This window comes from Pteropus vampyrus, unplaced genomic scaffold (genome assembly GCF_000151845.1).
Source record: "Pteropus vampyrus isolate Shadow unplaced genomic scaffold, Pvam_2.0 Scaffold145, whole genome shotgun sequence".
NCBI classification, from domain to species: Eukaryota; Metazoa; Chordata; class Mammalia; order Chiroptera; family Pteropodidae; genus Pteropus; species Pteropus vampyrus.
This window is the reverse complement of record NW_011888926.1, coordinates 1658007-1676057: the sequence shown is the minus strand read 5'-3', so window position 1 is coordinate 1676057 and position 18051 is coordinate 1658007. Positions and strand designations below refer to the sequence as shown.

At 44.9% G+C, this 18051-nt stretch overlaps 1 protein-coding gene across 2 annotated transcripts; it reads right to left on the bottom strand.

Annotated features, from left to right (window-relative positions):
- Positions 1 to 869: 869 nt before the first annotated feature.
- On the bottom strand, positions 870 to 8137 carry SNU13 (small nuclear ribonucleoprotein 13). 2 transcript variants are annotated; one of them, XM_011369032.2, is made up of 4 exons: positions 7999 to 8137; positions 3078 to 3198; positions 1960 to 2266; positions 870 to 1840 (listed from the first exon to the last, which is right to left on the bottom strand). In XM_011369032.2, the coding sequence occupies exons 1-3, from the start codon at positions 7999 to 8001 to the stop codon at positions 2004 to 2006; spliced, it is 387 nt and encodes a 128-aa protein (XP_011367334.1). In that variant the 5' UTR covers positions 8002 to 8137; the 3' UTR covers positions 870 to 1840; positions 1960 to 2003. The 2 variants fall into 2 exon arrangements, with proteins under 2 accessions (XP_011367334.1, XP_011367333.1); XM_011369031.2 differs by having other exon boundaries at positions 870 to 2266.
- Positions 8138 to 18051: the final 9914 nt, after the last annotated feature.

The window sequence follows — 18051 nt, the reverse complement described above, 5'->3', positions numbered from 1 at the left end:
GGCAGACAGAGGGCAGGCGGTGGAGGCAGACACAGGGCAGGCAGTGGAGGCCATTAGGAGCAGGGAAAAGCCAGTCTTCAAGCGATCACAAACTGACACCCTGTCCTTTGAAGGCCTGCCGTGTAGCTGTGGGAACACCTCAGAGTAGACTGGGCTCCCGGGATGCAGACCCCAGGAGCTCCTGCCCCACGCTTCTTAGGGATCTCGTAGGTAAGGCCTGGCTTCTCTTCAGGTGGAGGTTGGATTTATCTCCCTCTGGCCCCCGAATTATTTGTCTTTTAGAGTATGATTACAAAGACACATATACCATAAAAGAAAATACAAAGAAGTACTACCTCAAACTCCACCATCCAGAAATATAAAACTGCTGGGGTGGAAGTGACAGCATACAAACACTGGGCTGAGCTGAGGGAAATGACTGGCCCAGCAGGAACAGAGCAGGTCTCGGCAGGACTGGGTGCTGTCCAGGTTCCCCAGGCATGCTTCCTGCTGGAGTGGGTGCACTGGCCCAAGCTGGCCAAGAGGAAACCCAATATATCCTCATCAACCTGATCATTACAGAGTCGGGCTCTCATGGCACTTATCCTTAGATAAAAAAGTGAAAGAAGCAGGTAAGGTGGCAGTGGCTTCAGTCACCAATACCAATCCCCCTTCCCCACACAAGGGGTGACTTTGTCACCAGGAAACATCTGGCAATGTCTGGAGGGAGGGGTTAAGGTCGCCACTGACATCTAGTGGGTGAAGGCCAGAGACACTGCTGAACATTCCACAACATACAGGGCAGCACCCCCCACCCCACAAAGAATTCTCCAGCCCAAAATGTCAATACTGCTGAGGGTGAGAATCCTTGTTGTAGAGTCAAAACAACATCTCATTAAGTCTTTATTAGACATTTTGAACTACCGGAAATCATCTGGTAGGAAATGATGGCTTTCCACAGCTTCTCGGTGGAAAGTTTAAGAAGCTAAAACCATTCTAATAATGCTAAGTAGTTCTTCAAACAGGTATTAGCTGGATACCTACCAAGAATCACACTTTCTTTAAATTGGACTATGAATATATTTCTTTACTAGGATGCTCACAAGAATGACACATTAGCACTGTCCTTCTGATGTGATAAAGAACATATACACCTGACCCACATCTTGGCAGGAAATAGGGTTAAGGGCTCTCAGAGCTGGTACCAGGTGTCCACTGAAGAAATCTGCAGTCACCAGAGAGGCTGTCTCCTTGGACCCATCATCTCTGCTGTAGCTTCTAGGTCTCCATGACTTGCCCCGAATCCTTCATTCCAGAACCAGCTGAGCCTCTTCTCTTGCCCCTCGACTCCTTGAAGCCCCATAACTCACTCGCCTAGGCCACCTCTGGAATTCTGTGCACATATCTCCCTGGTACGGTGCTGTCCTGTCACCCTCAGGGGCACAGCTAGGAGTTAGGGGGGAACATAACATATTCCCAAAAGGAAACAGCAGTGGCATGTTAGCAAATGACACTTACAACGAACCACCTCGCAGAATACATGCTTCCTCCCCAAATGATATATAATCCCCTGGAAAGCAAAGGAAACCCCCAGATCATTTAAACATGTATAGAATAATTATGTATGCCAGCCACAAGGGATACCAAGTGGGTGGTGGTTACTTTATCATGTCCCGCACACAGTAGGGAGTTAGTGCCTGAAAGCTGGAAGTGGATCTCAATCTTGGCTCTTCTCTGCCTTTGAATGGTGTCACCACTCTGCTTCTGCCTGTTCTGGGCATTAGTTCATTTTTTGAAAGGGAGGAAAGACAGCAGAAAATGGAAAGGAAGATTAGGGTAGGGGTGAGGGGCAGATGACGACCTGTAAGACAAAACAAAAATAATACAAAAGTGTAAAAACCAGACTTAGTATTACAATATTTTATAACAATAGAAAGTAGCTGGAAATACTACATGCTAACAGAAAATATGATACACAACCCGGAGGGAGGAGTCAGTAGGAGAGTGTGGCAGAGGCCACCGGTTTAGACTAAGAGCCTTTCGATGGACTGCTGAATGGACTGGATCTGCTGCTTCAGCTGTGAGCCTTCTTTGATGGTGACAGAACAGGCGATGACAGGCCTGGAGACCCCACAAGCCCGCCCCAGGGCCTGCTTGGAGCGGACGAACACGTAGGGCACATTCTTGTCTTCACACAGCAGTGGGAGATGCAGAATGATCTCCAGGGGCTCGGCGTCTGCAGCCATCACAATGAACTCAGAGATGCCTCTGTTGAGGGTTTTGGTGGCTGTGGAGAGAATGACATGAGGCTAATAGGTGACATGGGGTTTGTGCAGGGAAGCCACGACGAAGCAATTTCCAAGGAAGAGAAACACAGGTGCAAGAAAACTGGCAAGAACTCCCAGCCTCGGGAAGTGGTAAGTGATTTAATCACCAACTGGCCATCCTCAATGCCTTTTTCAAACCCCGCACCAAACCCATCAGTTCTGTCAAAACACATCTTGAATCTAACCACTTCTTTCCTCTGCTACCACACCGTCCAAGTCACCACCATCTCTTGCCTGGACTGGAACACTTTTCATGCAAGCCCCGCCAGCATGAAGCAGTGTAGTGCAGCACTTCTCAAATTCTGTGATCTGTGAGGGTTTTACCATCCCCATCTGCCATGACCAATACTTCTGGAAAGCTCACAACACATGTAACTCACCGAAGATGCGCACCACACAGTATCATCCAAATGTTTGCTCCTGACTGCTTATCTCTGTGGCCCAGTGCTAGCCCACAGGCCACGCTGCATTAATGCTGAATACTAGACATGGGCACAGACTCCAGAGCCACACTGCCCAAATTCAAATCCTGGCTCTCATTCTCATTATAAGTTAAATGTGACAAAATGTTAACAACGGGTCAATCTAAAATAATTCTAGTCCATTCACCTTTCAAATCTAATGCCAAAATACTGCTCTTAAGTCCTCCCATTGGTCCCAACCAAGAGTATCCAGCCCTGTTTCCATGCTGGAAATCTGGACCAGGGACCCTGCCTGGACAGAGACAGGAGCCTTCGACATTCTCCCTGGAGCACTCTCTGGGTGCCTTACCTTCATTGGCTCCTTTCCGTAGCTGCTTATAGTTACATGACTGCTGAACGAGGTCCAATAGTTTCTTGGTGAGGTGGGCATCTGCAAGAGGGTAGGCCTTCGGATTTACATCAGCCTCAGTCTATGGGGGAAATCAAAGCATCAGCCAAACTGAGCCAGAGTTGTTCCGGACAAGTCACAAAATACTTTAAATAACAACTGAGAGACCCAATGGTCAGCATCCCTGTTCTCTCACTTTCCTCTCTTTAGTCTAATGCTTGGTAATATCACAGCAAATGGATTATAAATGGGCTCCCATGGCTCAGTATCCATCTGAGTCACATAGGGGTAATCTTTAAATTTGGATTTTCGTACTCCACCCTAAATTAACTGAATCAAAATTAAAGTATAATTTACAGAAATGCAGCACAAAGTTCTCTCCATTCAACATTCGAAACCTCCTCTGTGCTCAGGAAGAACTCTGGTTCCCAAAACATCAAAATATTCTCATTTATTTGACCCTATGACACATTCAAAATGGTTTCAGAATTGCTATACCAGTACTACTTCTACCAATAAATTTTTTGTTCTTAGAACATATTCGATTAAAGCCATCCAGTCAAATTTAAATTAAAAATTTCCTTGTTATCAATTTGATGTACAATTAGGGTTCCTTTGTATTCAGTTTGCTTTAAAAAAAATTCTTTTAAATTTTATTTATCAAATATATGACATCAAATGGTTCCAAAGTCAAAGCTATGCTAGTGAATTAACAGTGTTTTGAAAACTAGTATGATAAAGCATTTATTCTGCCTCTCTTCTAAAGATCGTATCACTAGGAAATGAGAAGTTCCTCTTGTATTGTTATCCCACCTAATAAAAAATGATACGATTAAATATAACCACCTTACAACCCATATTAACGAATCAATCCAGACATAAATTAATTAATGGATCTGGACACTGGTTAACAGCTACCAACATCATGAAAAAGAACGTCTCATCACCTCTCTTGAAGAACAAAGCATCTATGATCAAATAGTTGTAGGGGGGAAAAAAAGAAAAACTGTGATCAAGCCTTTGATTCTAATATTAGATATTTGATATTAATTTAGTATTAAATTTTGGGGTGTTATAGTGGCAGTGCAGTTGTTAAAATCTTTCTTTTACAGCTATCTACTATAAAATACCTATGGATAAAATGTTATGTCACTGGGATTTGCTTCAACATAACCCTGCAGGGAACACATTGGGTGCCCTACTTCATTCCTTCCACCTCATACCACCTTTCGAGTGTAAAAGCATTTTCATTCATTCATCATTTGTTTTTCCCAGTGATTCTTTTTACAAATATATATTTACATACAAATATATATTTATATTGCACATATATAATCTGGGTGCAGCCCGTTTCCATTGCACGCACGGAGTGGTTTGCTGATAGTGGCCCGGTCTAATCCTGGGTCTGGAGGCTGGACCGTGGTTGTAGGTGGTGACCTGTGGGTGATGGCCAGGTGGGAACACTCACTGTTGCATCTGCCCCTGTCTGAGACCACAAGGACACCAAAATGACCTACCCCCAGAGGAAAAGGGGATGACACAGGAATGATGTCAGCAGAAGTGACATCAATGGCCTGAGTGATGAGGAATTAGATGGTTGGGGGAGTTCCCTGAAGAAGTGGGCAAAAAAGGCCTCTTTAGTCACACATTCTAGAATTAGCTTTTCTAGGCCCACATAAAAAAGCCTGCTGGGACAACCTGTCTGATTGTAGATTTGATGTAATGCTAATTCTGACAAAAATGCCTTTAGGATGCAGAATTTGTCAATGCTTTACAATATATATACCTAACTCTTAAGTGCTTTAAATAAAGCTTTATTATTTCTCCAAAAGCCTCGATCTTTTATTAGACTTATTTCTAGATACTTCAGATTAAGAAAATTCACTATTTCCAAGTGTGCTAAGAATTTCTTCTTTTCTAAATGAATTGGTTTTTAATTCTATCGGATTTTTTGTACTGACTCAGGTGAATGTGACTTTTCTCCTTTAATTTTTAGTTTTTCTAATATTAAACCAATTTTGCATTCTTGAGATAAAACCAACTTAAATAAGATTTTATTTTATAGCCACCAGTCAATTTATATAAAGTTTCTTTTGTGGATGATAAAAATGCTCTAAAATTCAATACAGTGATGGTCACGCAATTCTAAGTATATGAAAACCACTGAATTATACACTCTAAACAGGTTAACTTTGTGGTATGTAAATTATCTCAATAAAGCTATTTAAAAAACTAAGTCTAGAATTTTTTCAGGCTAAAAAATTTTACTTAGTTTACTATTCAGTTTTTTCTATTTCTATTTGAATTGGTTTTGATAATTATATTTTTTTCAGGCATTTGTTCATTTAACATAAGATTCTATGTCTATAGGTATCAAATTGTGCTTAATAGCTTATCTTTTTCATGTCTGCAGATTACATCTCCTTCATGTTGCCCTGGAGGGGACTTTCCAAAGAATCACCGTTTGATTTGTCTGTCCTACAGCATTAGGATCTATTTTTTATTCCAGTAGTTTCTGCTCCCCCCTCTCCTTCTACTTTCTTTGGAGTTATTTTGTCCTTTTGTTCTCTTCCTACCTTTTTAGGTTTCAAGCAATACTTTAGTTGTATCCTACATGCCTTGGGGTATGTGGTATTTTCACTATTGTTCAGTTCTGTTTCTGAATTTCCTTTATAATTTTTTATTTAACCTAGTTATTTATATCTTCTTTCCCAACATTTTGTTACTGATTTCTAATTTATTTGCATTATGGTTGAGAGAACATGGTCTGTATTATCAACAATCTTTTAAAATTTGTTGAACTTGCTTTATGACCCAGTAGATGGCTAATTTGCACAAATGTTTCTTGCTTGCAAAGTGTTTTCTATACTTGTCAGGTGTAGTATTTACCGCATTCACTATGACCACCAGATCAAGTTTATTAGTAGTTGCTGTTCAAATCCCCTATTTTCATACTGATGTTTTGGCTTCATGATCTAACAATTATATACTTAAATGCTATATGATTGATATTTGTCTTCTTGTAATTATGTCATTTTCATATTTCTCCCTTATTTTTTTAGCCACTCTCTTTACAGATGCCTGAAACCCATTTCTTTGTTTATATAGGTTACACTACTTTTTAAATTGGCCTATCTTTTCCTTTCTTTTTACTTCAATCTGTCTTTTAACTGAAGCATTTAGTTCCTTTCTATATTTTCTTAAGTATTGACTGTGTAAATTAAGTAAATACTGGGTTCCAATCTTCCTTCTTTTATGCTTTCTATTGGTCCCACACGTTGTTTCTTTTTCTTTCTTTGGGTTTATTATTTTCCCGCTATTTCCCCGTCTACTAGATTGAAGTTTTTATCTTTATCCTTTTGGAAGCTACCTGAGAAATCATATTTGCCTTTATCAAAATCTAATGCTCATCAACACTGTCACCCTCCTAAACAATAAGGCCTTACCCAACATTTTAATTCCAAACACTCCTCAAAATTACTTTTTAAAATGTCAGACACTTTCATTGTGGTTTCTAACCACCCACCTCTGAATTAAGGATTTTCAGCTCTCAATAAACATCAAGTGCATTAAAAGGGGAAGACTCCAGGAGCCGAAACCATCATCTTATTGCAGTCAACAATAAAAGGTCGGCTCAATCTTTAAAACCAAACCATGTATCTTATAAACAGCAGCTGAAATTTGCTTAGTGTGCATTTTGCATTTATCCACTTCTTAATTTTTAAAGGGTTAATTAAATGAGTGAATAAAAATCATACCACTAGCTAACATGAACCCCTAGTTTCACCAGTTTGGTCTCCTGTACACCAGACAGCCCCAAACTGTGTGATCACACTCCCTACCAAGTATTAGGACTAGGTGTTTATTAGTTTAATTTAATCCTCACAATATTCTCATGCAGTGTAATTCCCACTTTACAGTTGAGAGAAATTTCTCTTATGTTCCACCTGAGACCATTGATTCCAAAACTTTTCATGGTACTGCATAAGATGAGCACCGGTTTAGAAGCTTCTAAGTCTAGGCTCAGCCAAGTATACTAGCTTCAAAATGGGGCAGGTGGGAGGGGTTTGGGGAAGTGAAGCAGGATAAGGTACCCGTTGGGATCCAAGCTCCGGTGGAAGAATTAAACCTCATTATGAAAGTGTAAATGCTTTGCAATTTACCACGTGCCAACCCAAACCAGCTATCAGGCTACACGATTCGATTAAAAGTTAGAGACCATCAAGAGTTGAGAGGAGCCGCACGTGGTGCTACCAGGACCTCTGATTTGAGACTACTGCTTCGCAGGAGGAGGAGCCAGCCTTTCCTGTACTCCAGGCCGGGGCTCGGGACTGCTCCACATTGCCCAGAGCCCCCAAATGCCAAAGGCTCCTTCAGGTGTCTGGCACGTGTAACTCCGTGGCGAGCACTAGGCGCAGACCCGTGGAGATCTCCCTCTCCAGAACATCAGCAATGGGGTTAGTATGGTAAGGGAGGGTGATCCGAATCCAGGGTTCCACACCATCCTCTAGCGGTCCCCTCCCCCAAAATAAAAAAGATGGAGCCAAGTTTCCTCATCCAACTTTCTATTCTCTCCCACGTGGGTTGGTCTCCTTCTCCCAGGCCGGACCATGCCCCCTCCGTTCACCAGAAGCCTTTGGCCACGCGCAAGGCTGCTGCGCCCCGGGTCACAGCAGTTGGGATCTCTACCTCCCGCCAGGCTGTTGGTACCCCGCGGCTGCCCGAGATCAGACTCTGTGCCGGCACTACGCGGCACTATGGGACTCTAACGCCGGGCCTAGCGTCCGAGACGGCGCGCGTTTTAAACCCACGACAGGCTAGTGAGTGAACCGAACCCCGAATCTTCCGCTTTCCGGTCCTATGGCCGGGCGCACGCACTCACCATGGCTGCGGTTCCGCCGTCTTGCCTCCCTCACGGAGGGCCGCCGACGTCAGAGCAGGAACACTCTCCTCGACCGGAAAGTAGCAAAGAAAGAGCAAAAATGGCCGCGCGCGGCAGGAAGCGGAAGTGACGTCACTGAGAGTAGGCGGATCTCGCTCGCTAGAGGGGCACCAAGAGAAAACGGCCTCAGGTCTGGGCGGGGAACCGCATTTTGCTGTTTTTATTCTCATTCTGCTATACGTTATTGGCAGAAACAATGAGTTAAACATTCGAAAACAACACACCAAAACAAAGTTTCAATGATGTCAGCATTCCGTTACCTATTTATCTTTGAGCACATGTTTGTGTTCAAAATAATCCGTTTTGACCTATCACTAGTGAGGGAAAGGTATGGAGATAATGATAGATAATCTTAAATGTTTTCCTTCATATTCAGATATCTTTGTTAACATTTATGGTGGTGAATGGAGTCTACCAGAAATGGAATCAATTGAGTAGGGAATTCAGGAAGAAGAGCAGGTTTGGGAATGGGAGTTTAGTTTCTGTCCGGTTGAGTTGTCACAGGACACCCATATGCTTCTGGCCAGCATACTTGTTTTTTTCTCTATGCTGCTCCAAATCTCCATTATTTAAGAGTAGACTCATGCCTCACCACCTTCGAGAGGTCCTCCCTGATCTTATGGCCCTTACTCATCTTTCTCCCACGTGATGCCAGGCACATTTTGGGACCATTTGGATCTAGCCAAAACTAGACCATTAAGGGCTAGTTCCAGTTAATTCCTTTAGAAATCTAGAAGTAGAGAAGTGGCATGACTCTTAGAAATCATGCAACATAGTCCCTTCGTTTTCCACATACTGAAGCCCAGAAAGGGGAAGCTGCTACACAGCTCACAGAGTGAGACAGTGGCACAGCCAGAATGAGACCCTAGGATTTTTGTCTATGGGGCCTGGGTTACTTCCACCACATCTACTTGCTCAGCCTCAGATGAGTTGTGGCATTGGGTGACAGGATGGGTTTGAGCTGGCTCCAGGACTGAACATTTATTATATCGAAAATCCCTGCATCAAACTTCACCTCATACAAATCATATATGACTGTCAAAGAACAAACTTTGTCTCCAAATTAAGAACTATCCATCAATGGCTCCGGTTTAAGAACAGAATCTGTGATTTGGAGTCCATTCCTTACCTCTCTTGGGTCTTGTTTCCTGTTTTCATATTAATTGGACCTATTAGCCATCACTGCTAAGGGAATGAAACCTTATTATTCCAATTTACGGTCACAGATGTATCTTTATCATTTGCTTTTTTGATGTCTTTTATAACAATTTCTGATTGTTATTTGGCCTGCCTGGCATCTTGGATCATCATATCCCAGATGTCCTCAGTAATGACTACTGACCGATAGGGGCTTGATAGTTTTATGACCACGGGTAATGAGACAGTACCCTTTATCTAATTAATTCTGTTTCCCAACTATAGAATTACTCAATTTCCATGGTTCTCTCAGAACTAGCCCATATTTTTGTATCTTGCTGTTTCCCTCACTAGTAAGTTAATAAATGTTGACATATGATCAGGATCAATTTGTCTTAGAAGTTTGTTTTTGACCACACATCTGTGCTCAAAACCCTAAAACTATGCCATGGCTTATTAGGCCCTCTTCAATGCTCCCTGCCTCAATCCCCTGTTACAGCCTCACCCACCTTCTTTTTCTACCCTGAGCACACTCAATCTCTCCAACCCCATCCATCGCCCTCTGTCGGGAGTAATATGCTCCACTGTTCTGCTTAGCTAACTCCTATTCATCATCTCTTCAGTAAAGCCTCCCTGATCACTCAGACCAGATAAGCGTCCCTACTAGATGGACCCATAAGCCTCCTGTACTCGCCCTTTGTAGCACTTGTTGACCATGTCTTTATTCAGTGTCCACCTTTCCCACCACACTGAGAGCTTTATGAGAGTAGGGCTTGTACCTGCCTTGGACCCTGTGGATACCTATCTCCTGGCACTATGCTTGACCCAAAGGGAGTTCTTGTTTCACTTAGCAATCTTTGGTGGCAAGCAACCAAAAAAAGAATTTGGGAAAAGACTCTGGTGGAACCCAGAGGTTCAAGAGAAGCCGATTGTGAGAGCCGGACCAGTCTCACAGTCTCACTCCACTGTTAATGTCCTCCAGCCAAAACCACCAGGAACACATTTATAGTGTCACTACTTGTTGCAACAAGGGAGAACGCACACCATGAGGAACTGTGGGACTTCTGAATAAAAGGGTTTTAGAGAGGATTTACTATAGGATTTAGGTTTGTGTTAGGTGATTTGGGGCAGGGTCAGGAAAGTGTGGTTTGCTTTGGATTAGATGCTGCCAGGAAGTGTGAGTAATCTTATGATTGGGCATCTTAATAAATCTTATCTACAAAGTGAAATAATGAAGTGATTCTAAAGCTGTAATTGATAAAGAAATAGCAGTCACTCATATTAGTCAGGATAAGGAGATGTTTGGTTATTTTGTGGTTTCAACAATGTTTATGTTTTTGTCTGCATTCGAACATGATTAAAGAGAGGTCTTGTTTTTATCTTGATTGTCGCAGAATGGCTTTGTCTGATACCAATGTTCTATAAAATTATTTATGTTCAGCAGAAAAACACCAAGGCCCAGCTCTGAGTGTCAGGCCAGCTCTCTGCAATGTTAAGTCCTTAACTGACATGGCTAGGCCAGTTCCCAGCTGCCATGATCCGCTTTCCTTTTTCTTGCCAGCTTCCTGTTCCTATTTTGAATCTCTGTTCTTGATATTTAGAGCCCTGGAGAGAGAGCCCAGTTGGCCAAACTTAGGTCACTCCTCTATTCCTTAGCTGTCCTGGGTCTGTGAGAGAGTATCAGGTATGAGCTGGGGTGACATTCAGCCAGAATATATTGTGTTGTATATTGGGTTCTTAAAATAGAGAAATAGTTTCCAAAGGTAAATAGGTGATGTCCCGCTCCTGGGACCCCAAGGGCTACTTACAACTGAGCTATTAAAGGTTTAAGGCCTGGCCCATTCTGATTGGCCGATGTCCTTGCCTGCTCCATAGTTGGATATTTTAAATTTGACCTTTAGGTGAAGTACAACAGCATTTATGCAGGGTAGCATTTATTCTCCCGCCAACACTGATCCCAATATGGAAAAAGTAATCTGGGGTGATCAAACAAGAATACACATGTTCAATACAGTGTTCATTAAGTGTTTGATATTAGATGGACAGATGGACAAATGGATAAAAGTGTCTAATAGAAAGAAATCAGCAGACTAGAGGTTACATCACCCCATCATCCATGGGGGAACTTAAGCTCTTTATTCCAGAGGGTAGGTTGTTTAAAACAAATTCTTTTTCCTCTCATTCCTTTAGGAGATTTTTGCAATGCCATCCTTAACTGCACTGAGGGTATGTTAGCCAGCTCTGGTGCCAGGTTCAGCAGCTAGAGCTGAGACTAGAGCATCAGGCTCCTTTGTGAGGTGGCCTCAGTGACATGGGTGCTGTGAGGCAGGAGATATCCCACCCCAAACTGGGTGGGGGGGGCCATACCAGTCCTGCCCTCCAAGTCCCTAACACCACCTGCCTACCTAAGCTTTATCATGTTGCTGCCACTGCTGGGAGCCTGTGCTGTGGTGGGGCCATTCCAGGGCTCTGAGTGGGAGCCAGTGCGGGGTCTGCTCACCGAAAGTCACAGCTGCAGGGACCCTCGGTGCTGCGGCAACCTGCTTGTCCTCTGCCTCTTTTTCATCTGGCAGGTCCGGCACTATTGGCATCAGGTCACCAGGACCACTCCCAGCATGAGAAGGGTCATAAAGGTGAGGAGGTCCTACACACCCTCTTCCCTCAGCACCATGATTGGTTAAGTCACTTGCTACAAAGACCCTGTTCTATGCCCTGCGTACAGAGATGAATCGTACTAGAGAACTCAGATGGCTGGGGAGAACATAGTCTTGTCCCAGACCCAGCAGTCATCCTGTACTTCTCTCTTCCTCACTCCACATAATCAATCCATCTACTTGAAAACCATATCTTAAATCTGATTACTTCTTAAAACCTCACCATACCCACCTGCCCTTGTGTCTCACCTACGCTGTAGGCACTGCCTTCTGCCTAGTTCCTACCGCCTCTCTCACCCAGCCACAGTCAGTGTTCCACATAGCCCAAGAGAATGACCTTCCCTCTCTCTTTCTTTTTTTTAAAAATTTTAATCCAAGGATAATATATATATATATATATATATATATATATATTTGAATGTTTTATCTTTTTTGAATTTGAATGAATATATATATATTAATCCAAGGATTATATATATATATATATACATATATATATATATGTATATATATATATATACACACACACACACACACATATATATATATATATATATATATATATATATATACATGAAATATAAGCATATATAAGTCAATGAATTCTCACAAACTGGACACATTCATGTGCAGCACCCAGGTTAAGAGACAAACCATTATCAGCAGCCCAGAAGTTTGCAGTCAAAAGTATGCTGATTTCTAATAGCATAAACTAAGTTTGTCTGTATGGACTCATACGAGAGAAGTGGTTTTTGCACCTGGCTTAAGCCTAGCATTATGCTCATGAGCCAAGAACAAACTTTTAAAAACAGATCATAGCACTTTGCCACTCAAAACAAATCTTATAGATGCACTCCCCATCAAACTCAGAATAAAATCCAAATTCCTAATCCCAACTCCAAGGCATGATCTGTCCTACGTGTCTCTCTCACCTCACCTCCCAGAAATCTCCTCATCACTCATTCCATTCTGGCCACATGGGCTTCCTTGCTATTCTTGGACACATGGCCTTATTCTGTCTTCAGGGTCTTTGCACTAATATCTCCTGTGCTGACAATGCTCTTTCTTCAGATGTTGCTTGGTTTGCCCCTCACCTCACTCAGGTCTTTAGTCAAATGTCATCACCTCTGAGAGGCCTTCTCTGACTAGTTTGTCTAAAGGAGCTAGCCCCATATCCACTCTATTTTTGTTTCCATCGGGACACTTTTCCATTCATAACATTAAGATGTATACTTGATCACTGTCTGTCTTCCATGTCTAGAGGATGGCGCCCATCAGTGCCCTTGTCTTGTTCATACTGGTACCTCCACCACCTAGAATAGTGCCTGGCCCAGAGTAAATGTTTTATCTTTTTTGAATGAATGACTACTGTTTGCCCTAAGGGAAGTGACTCCCCCTTTCCTGAGCCCCAGCATCCTCATCTGGATAATGGGGGTTATAATTCTGACCTGTGAAGATTTGATGAGGCAGCGTGTGCAAGGATTTTCCTTTTCTGTTCTTACCTATAGGTGTCACCACAGAAATGGGCAGTGCCTGTCATGAGACATGACACTTGTTTTGGTCTGATCTCTAAATTATTCAGTCCTGGCAAGTTCAGGGGCCTGAATGCTCATGTTCAACGATGGGTACCAAAGAAGAGATGGGGATATCGAAGGAGCCTCCGGGAATCACGGGCCCAATACCTGTTCTCTTGGCAGTACCCATGTCAGTGCCCACCTTGGGATTTCCATACCCCCTCTGAGTCCACCGTTTCTACCACCTCCCTTTCAAGCACCTGTATGCTCCCTCAAGACAGTTCTTGGGATGTATGGCAAGTATCCTGGTGTCTCAATGATGAGCATACTCATTTGACTTGCAAGCCACTACTCCCTGACCTGGATATGTATCAAAGGATGGAGCAACTGCTGGTCTACTCCCAGGAAGAGTCAATGCCATTGGAGCCTGTTGTCAGCATGAGATCCCATCCTACGTCCATGACTTTAGCCACCTCTCTCCCAAACCTTCCTTCATCTCAGAGGCTGCAGTTCTGCTCCAGAGAATTCCTGCCTTTTCCTTCCAACCAACAAGTGGGAATACCCACCTGGAAATCCTGGGGCTGCCCACAAGAGGCCTGGGCACCAGGGAAGGAAAACCTGACACTCGGCAGAAAGGACATTAGAGAGACCCAGGCTCCAGAGTGGGTGAACCAGAGAGAGAGCAGTGGGGAGGATGCTTGGGAGATTCAGGCATCTGGAAGGCAACTCCCAACAAAATTTGGGATGAAGAACATTTTCTGGACTAATGTCCTGGAGTGGGGAAGCCAGAGACTGGTGATAAGTAAAACCAATGGAGAGATCCTGACTCCAGTGTGGGAGAACCAAGACAAGGTGGGAGTTGAAAATAGAGCCAAGATTCAGGAATTAGGAAAGAGAAACCAAAGGGAAACTGGAGGTGAGAATCCCCCTGTAATCCAGGCACATACGGTAGAGAACAAGGAAGAGTTAAAATGTAAAATTGATGCAGACTCTCAAACACCAGAGTGGTGGAACCAGGATAAGACTAGAAATGAGAATGCTGTAGAGACCCAGACATTTGAGAAGAATAAGAAAGAGGCCAGAGGGAAGGCTGAGGGAGAGACCCATGCCCAAGGACTGGGGAAGCAGGGCCAGACGGGAAGTAAGAATGATGAGGAGTCCCAAGTACCAAGATGGAGAAAACAAGACCAGATTAGAGGTGATGTTGGTACAGAAATTCAAGTAGAAGAGAAGAGAGACAAGGACCAGGTTGGAGGTGGGAATGCTGTGCAAACCCAAGTACCTGGCGGGGAGAACCTGGGAGAAGCGGAAAAAGAGGATGGGATAGAGATCCAGGCCCTGAGGTGGGGAAAACAGGAACGTGTCGGAAGTGAGAATGTTACAGCTATCCAGACACCGGCGTGGGAGAAGTGGGCTCAGGGTCGAAGTACGAGAGCTAGTAAGGTCCAAGCGCTTAGGGGAGAGATCCAGAAACGACTAAGACATGAATTTCAAGTGGGATGGGGAAGCCAAGGCCTGAGAAGAGAAAGAGATGCTGGAGAAACCCAGATAACTAGAAGGAAGAACCTCAGAGAGGTAAGAGAGGAGGATTGGATAGTGGTCCACGCACTGTGGTGGACAGACCAGAAACCAGTAGCAGGTGAAGTTGACAGAGAATTTGAGATATCATGTTGGGGGAATCAGGATCAGATTGGAGGTGAACAGAGAGCAGAAATTCAGGCACCAGAGCAAAGAAACCAGAGAAAGGACAGAGATGAGGACTGTATAAATACCCTAGCACCTGAAGCAGAGAAACAGGCACAATTAAAAGTTGAAACTCATGTAGACATCCATCCACCTGATAGGAGGGATCAAGAGATGTTTGGTGATGAGACAAGGACAGACATTCAACTGCCAGGCAAGAGAAACCTGAGAGGATTTAAAGGCGAAAATGGTAAAGAGACCCAGGAACTTGGGGAAGAAAACCAGAGGCAGTTAAGCAACGAAATTAATGGGAAGATTCACACACCAAAGTGGAAGAATCAGGAATACATTAGAGGAAAGAAGGGGGCAAATACCCAGGTATCTGAGGTGGAGAGCTGGGGAAAATTAAGAAGTAAAATTGATGGACAAACTCAGTTCACAGAATGGAAGAAAGAGGAGCAGGCTGGAAGTGAGAATGGCATACAAATCAAAACTCCGGAGAAGAGAAACCAGAGAGAGGCTGGAGGTGAGGCTGATACAGAGACCTGGACACCTGGGGAAGAAAACCAGAGTCGAGTAAGAGGTGATATTGATAGAAAGGCCCATTTACCAGAGAAGAAAAACCAGGAGCAGATGGATGGTGAGAACGGAACAGAAATCCAGGTACCAGAGAAGAGAAACCAAAGAGAATCTGGAGGTGAGGATGGTACAGAGACCCACAGACCTGAGAGAGAGAACCTGGGACAGTTAGATAGCGAAATTGGGGAGAGCCATTCACCAGGAAGGAGGAACTGTGAGCAGATTGGGGGAAAGAGTGATGCAGAAAATCAGTTGTTGGAGAAGAGAAACCAGAGAGAGGTTGGAAGTGAAGATGGTAGAAAGATCCAGAGACTTGAGGGAGGGGACCGGAGACGGTTAAAAAGTAAAGTTAATGGAAAGACCTGTTCGTTAGAGTGGAAGACCCAGGAGCAGATTGGAGGTGAGGATGGTGCAGAAATTCAAACACAAGGGAAGGGAAACCTGAGAGGGACCACAGGTGATGACAGTAGAGAGATCCAGGCTCCTGGGGGAGATTACCAGAGACAGTTAAGAAGTCACATTGATGGAGAGATCCAGATGCAAGGGCAAGGGAATCAGAACAAGGGTGGAGATGAGGATGCTGCAGAAATCTGGGATGTAGCGAGCCAGAGAAAGTGCAGAGCTGTGGATGCTGGGGGACCTGGAGTTCCAAGGGAAAGAAACAAGGACCAGGTCAGAGGAAAGGATGCTGCTAAAAGCGATCTCCAAGTTGACTGTTCTGGGAGTGAGAGGCCCCCAGTCCTCACTGGCTCTGGATATGGGGCCATGGAACGGGAACAGGCAGTAGCCTCTCCTCTTTGTCCTGAGATGAAACCTCTCCCCCACCGGGGTGACGGAGAGCATCTGGCCAGCCAGAGCACGGTCCCTGCCAGGAAGCACAGGGTGGGGATCAATCCAGCCTCCAGGCAGGCCCCACCTAAACCCCAGAGAAGCCGACAGAGGGACAAACAGGTGGATCCAGGGAAGGTCTCTGGTCTGGCTTGGCAGCTTCAGAACCCACAGTCTCTGGCTGCGTTGCAGGACCAGCCCTCTTTCTGTCCCTCTGACTCGTGTGGCCAAACCCCGCAAGCTGCTACAGCTCTGGCGGGTGCTCCCACTGCCCTCGCTGTCATGCCCAAGTGGCCAGTCCTCAAGAAGAGCCAACGCCTGCTCCTGGAGTCCCTCATGCGGCGGAGGATGGCACACCTGAAGTGGGGCCTCCCCCGGAGGATTCTGGAGTCCCATTCACTCTTTAACGTCTTAGGACCGTGCCCACTGCCCTTTGCTGGGGTGCAGCTCCCTGGATCATACGTAGCCTGTGAGCTCCGACGGCAGCAGGAAAAGCTTCGTGAGGCCCAGGGCCCCAGGCCAGGCCCTAAGTCTGCTGAGAGGTCCAAGAGAGTTCGACCCCCAGAAAGAAAAAGCTCTACACAGGCCAGAGCTCAAGAGAAGTGTGGGCCACAGGGGGCAGAGCCCATTGGCGTATCCATCCATCCCCCAAAGCCTCGGAGAGTCAGGCCACCAGGCGGTCCAAGAGAAGGACAGGATGTTCAGGAAAAGGCTCCTCCTCGGGCCAAGCCCCCTGCTCCCAGGAAACCCAGGCTCGCAGCAAAGTCTCAGAGCTGGTGTGGCCAAGAAAGCATCCAAGAGTCTTCCAGGAAGAACTGCAGGAAAATGGTCAAGCCAGGAGTTTCCCAGATGGCAGACAGGGCTCCCAGGAGAGTAAGAACCTCATACTCCAGGGCAGGCCACGACCACTGGAGGGAGAGCACCTTCCAAGAGGCTTCTAAGCCCCCCAAACTCAAATGTCAGCAGCCCACACACTGGAGAGAAGGAAGCCTGGAGCCTGTGGAAGGCAGAAGGGCTGAGCAGCAGCCTTCCCGTTCTACAGACGCCTCCAGCTTCAAAGGGAATCTCCATTACGCTGCAGCGAGGCTGAACATGACCTTTTTGAACAAGATATCCTGGTTCCCGCACCTGGCCAAGCCCCAGATCTCAACCCTCAGCCTGAGCCTGAAGGGTTCTGATCCAAGCCCGCTCCCCAAAGTGGTTGACCCATATGTAAAAGAAGACAGCATTGAAGTCCACACTCCTCTGAAGAGGGAACTTCAGCCACCAAGTCACTGCCGTGCCGGTGCCACTCTTCCCAAGACAGAGAGCCTCCAGGGCCAAGGGGAACCTGAAAACCCAAATGGAGCCCCACAGAATCTACCAGCCTCCAAAAAGTTTGGTTTTACGAAGCACTTGAGATGTTTTCTGCTCCAGCATTGTTTTAGAAAATAGGCTGCAGTCCCAGAGTCCTCAGAACATGTCGAAGAAGGCATGAGAGTGGTCTATTCATCCTCAAAGCCCCTAATAAAATTGGTTATTTGGACACTGTGGGGTTCTGATTTTTTTTGGCATGTTTTCTGAGTGCCCCTTTTTGGGGTTTGGGATACATTCTGGGA

What these genes read in the sequence shown, in the direction of transcription:
- SNU13 (XM_011369031.2), bottom strand. An exon ending in ACGGAAAGGAGCCAATGAAG is followed by an intron (nt 2,267 to 3,077) that starts GTAAGGCACCCA and finishes TTCTCTCCACAG; the next exon opens with CCACCAAAACCCTCAACAGA.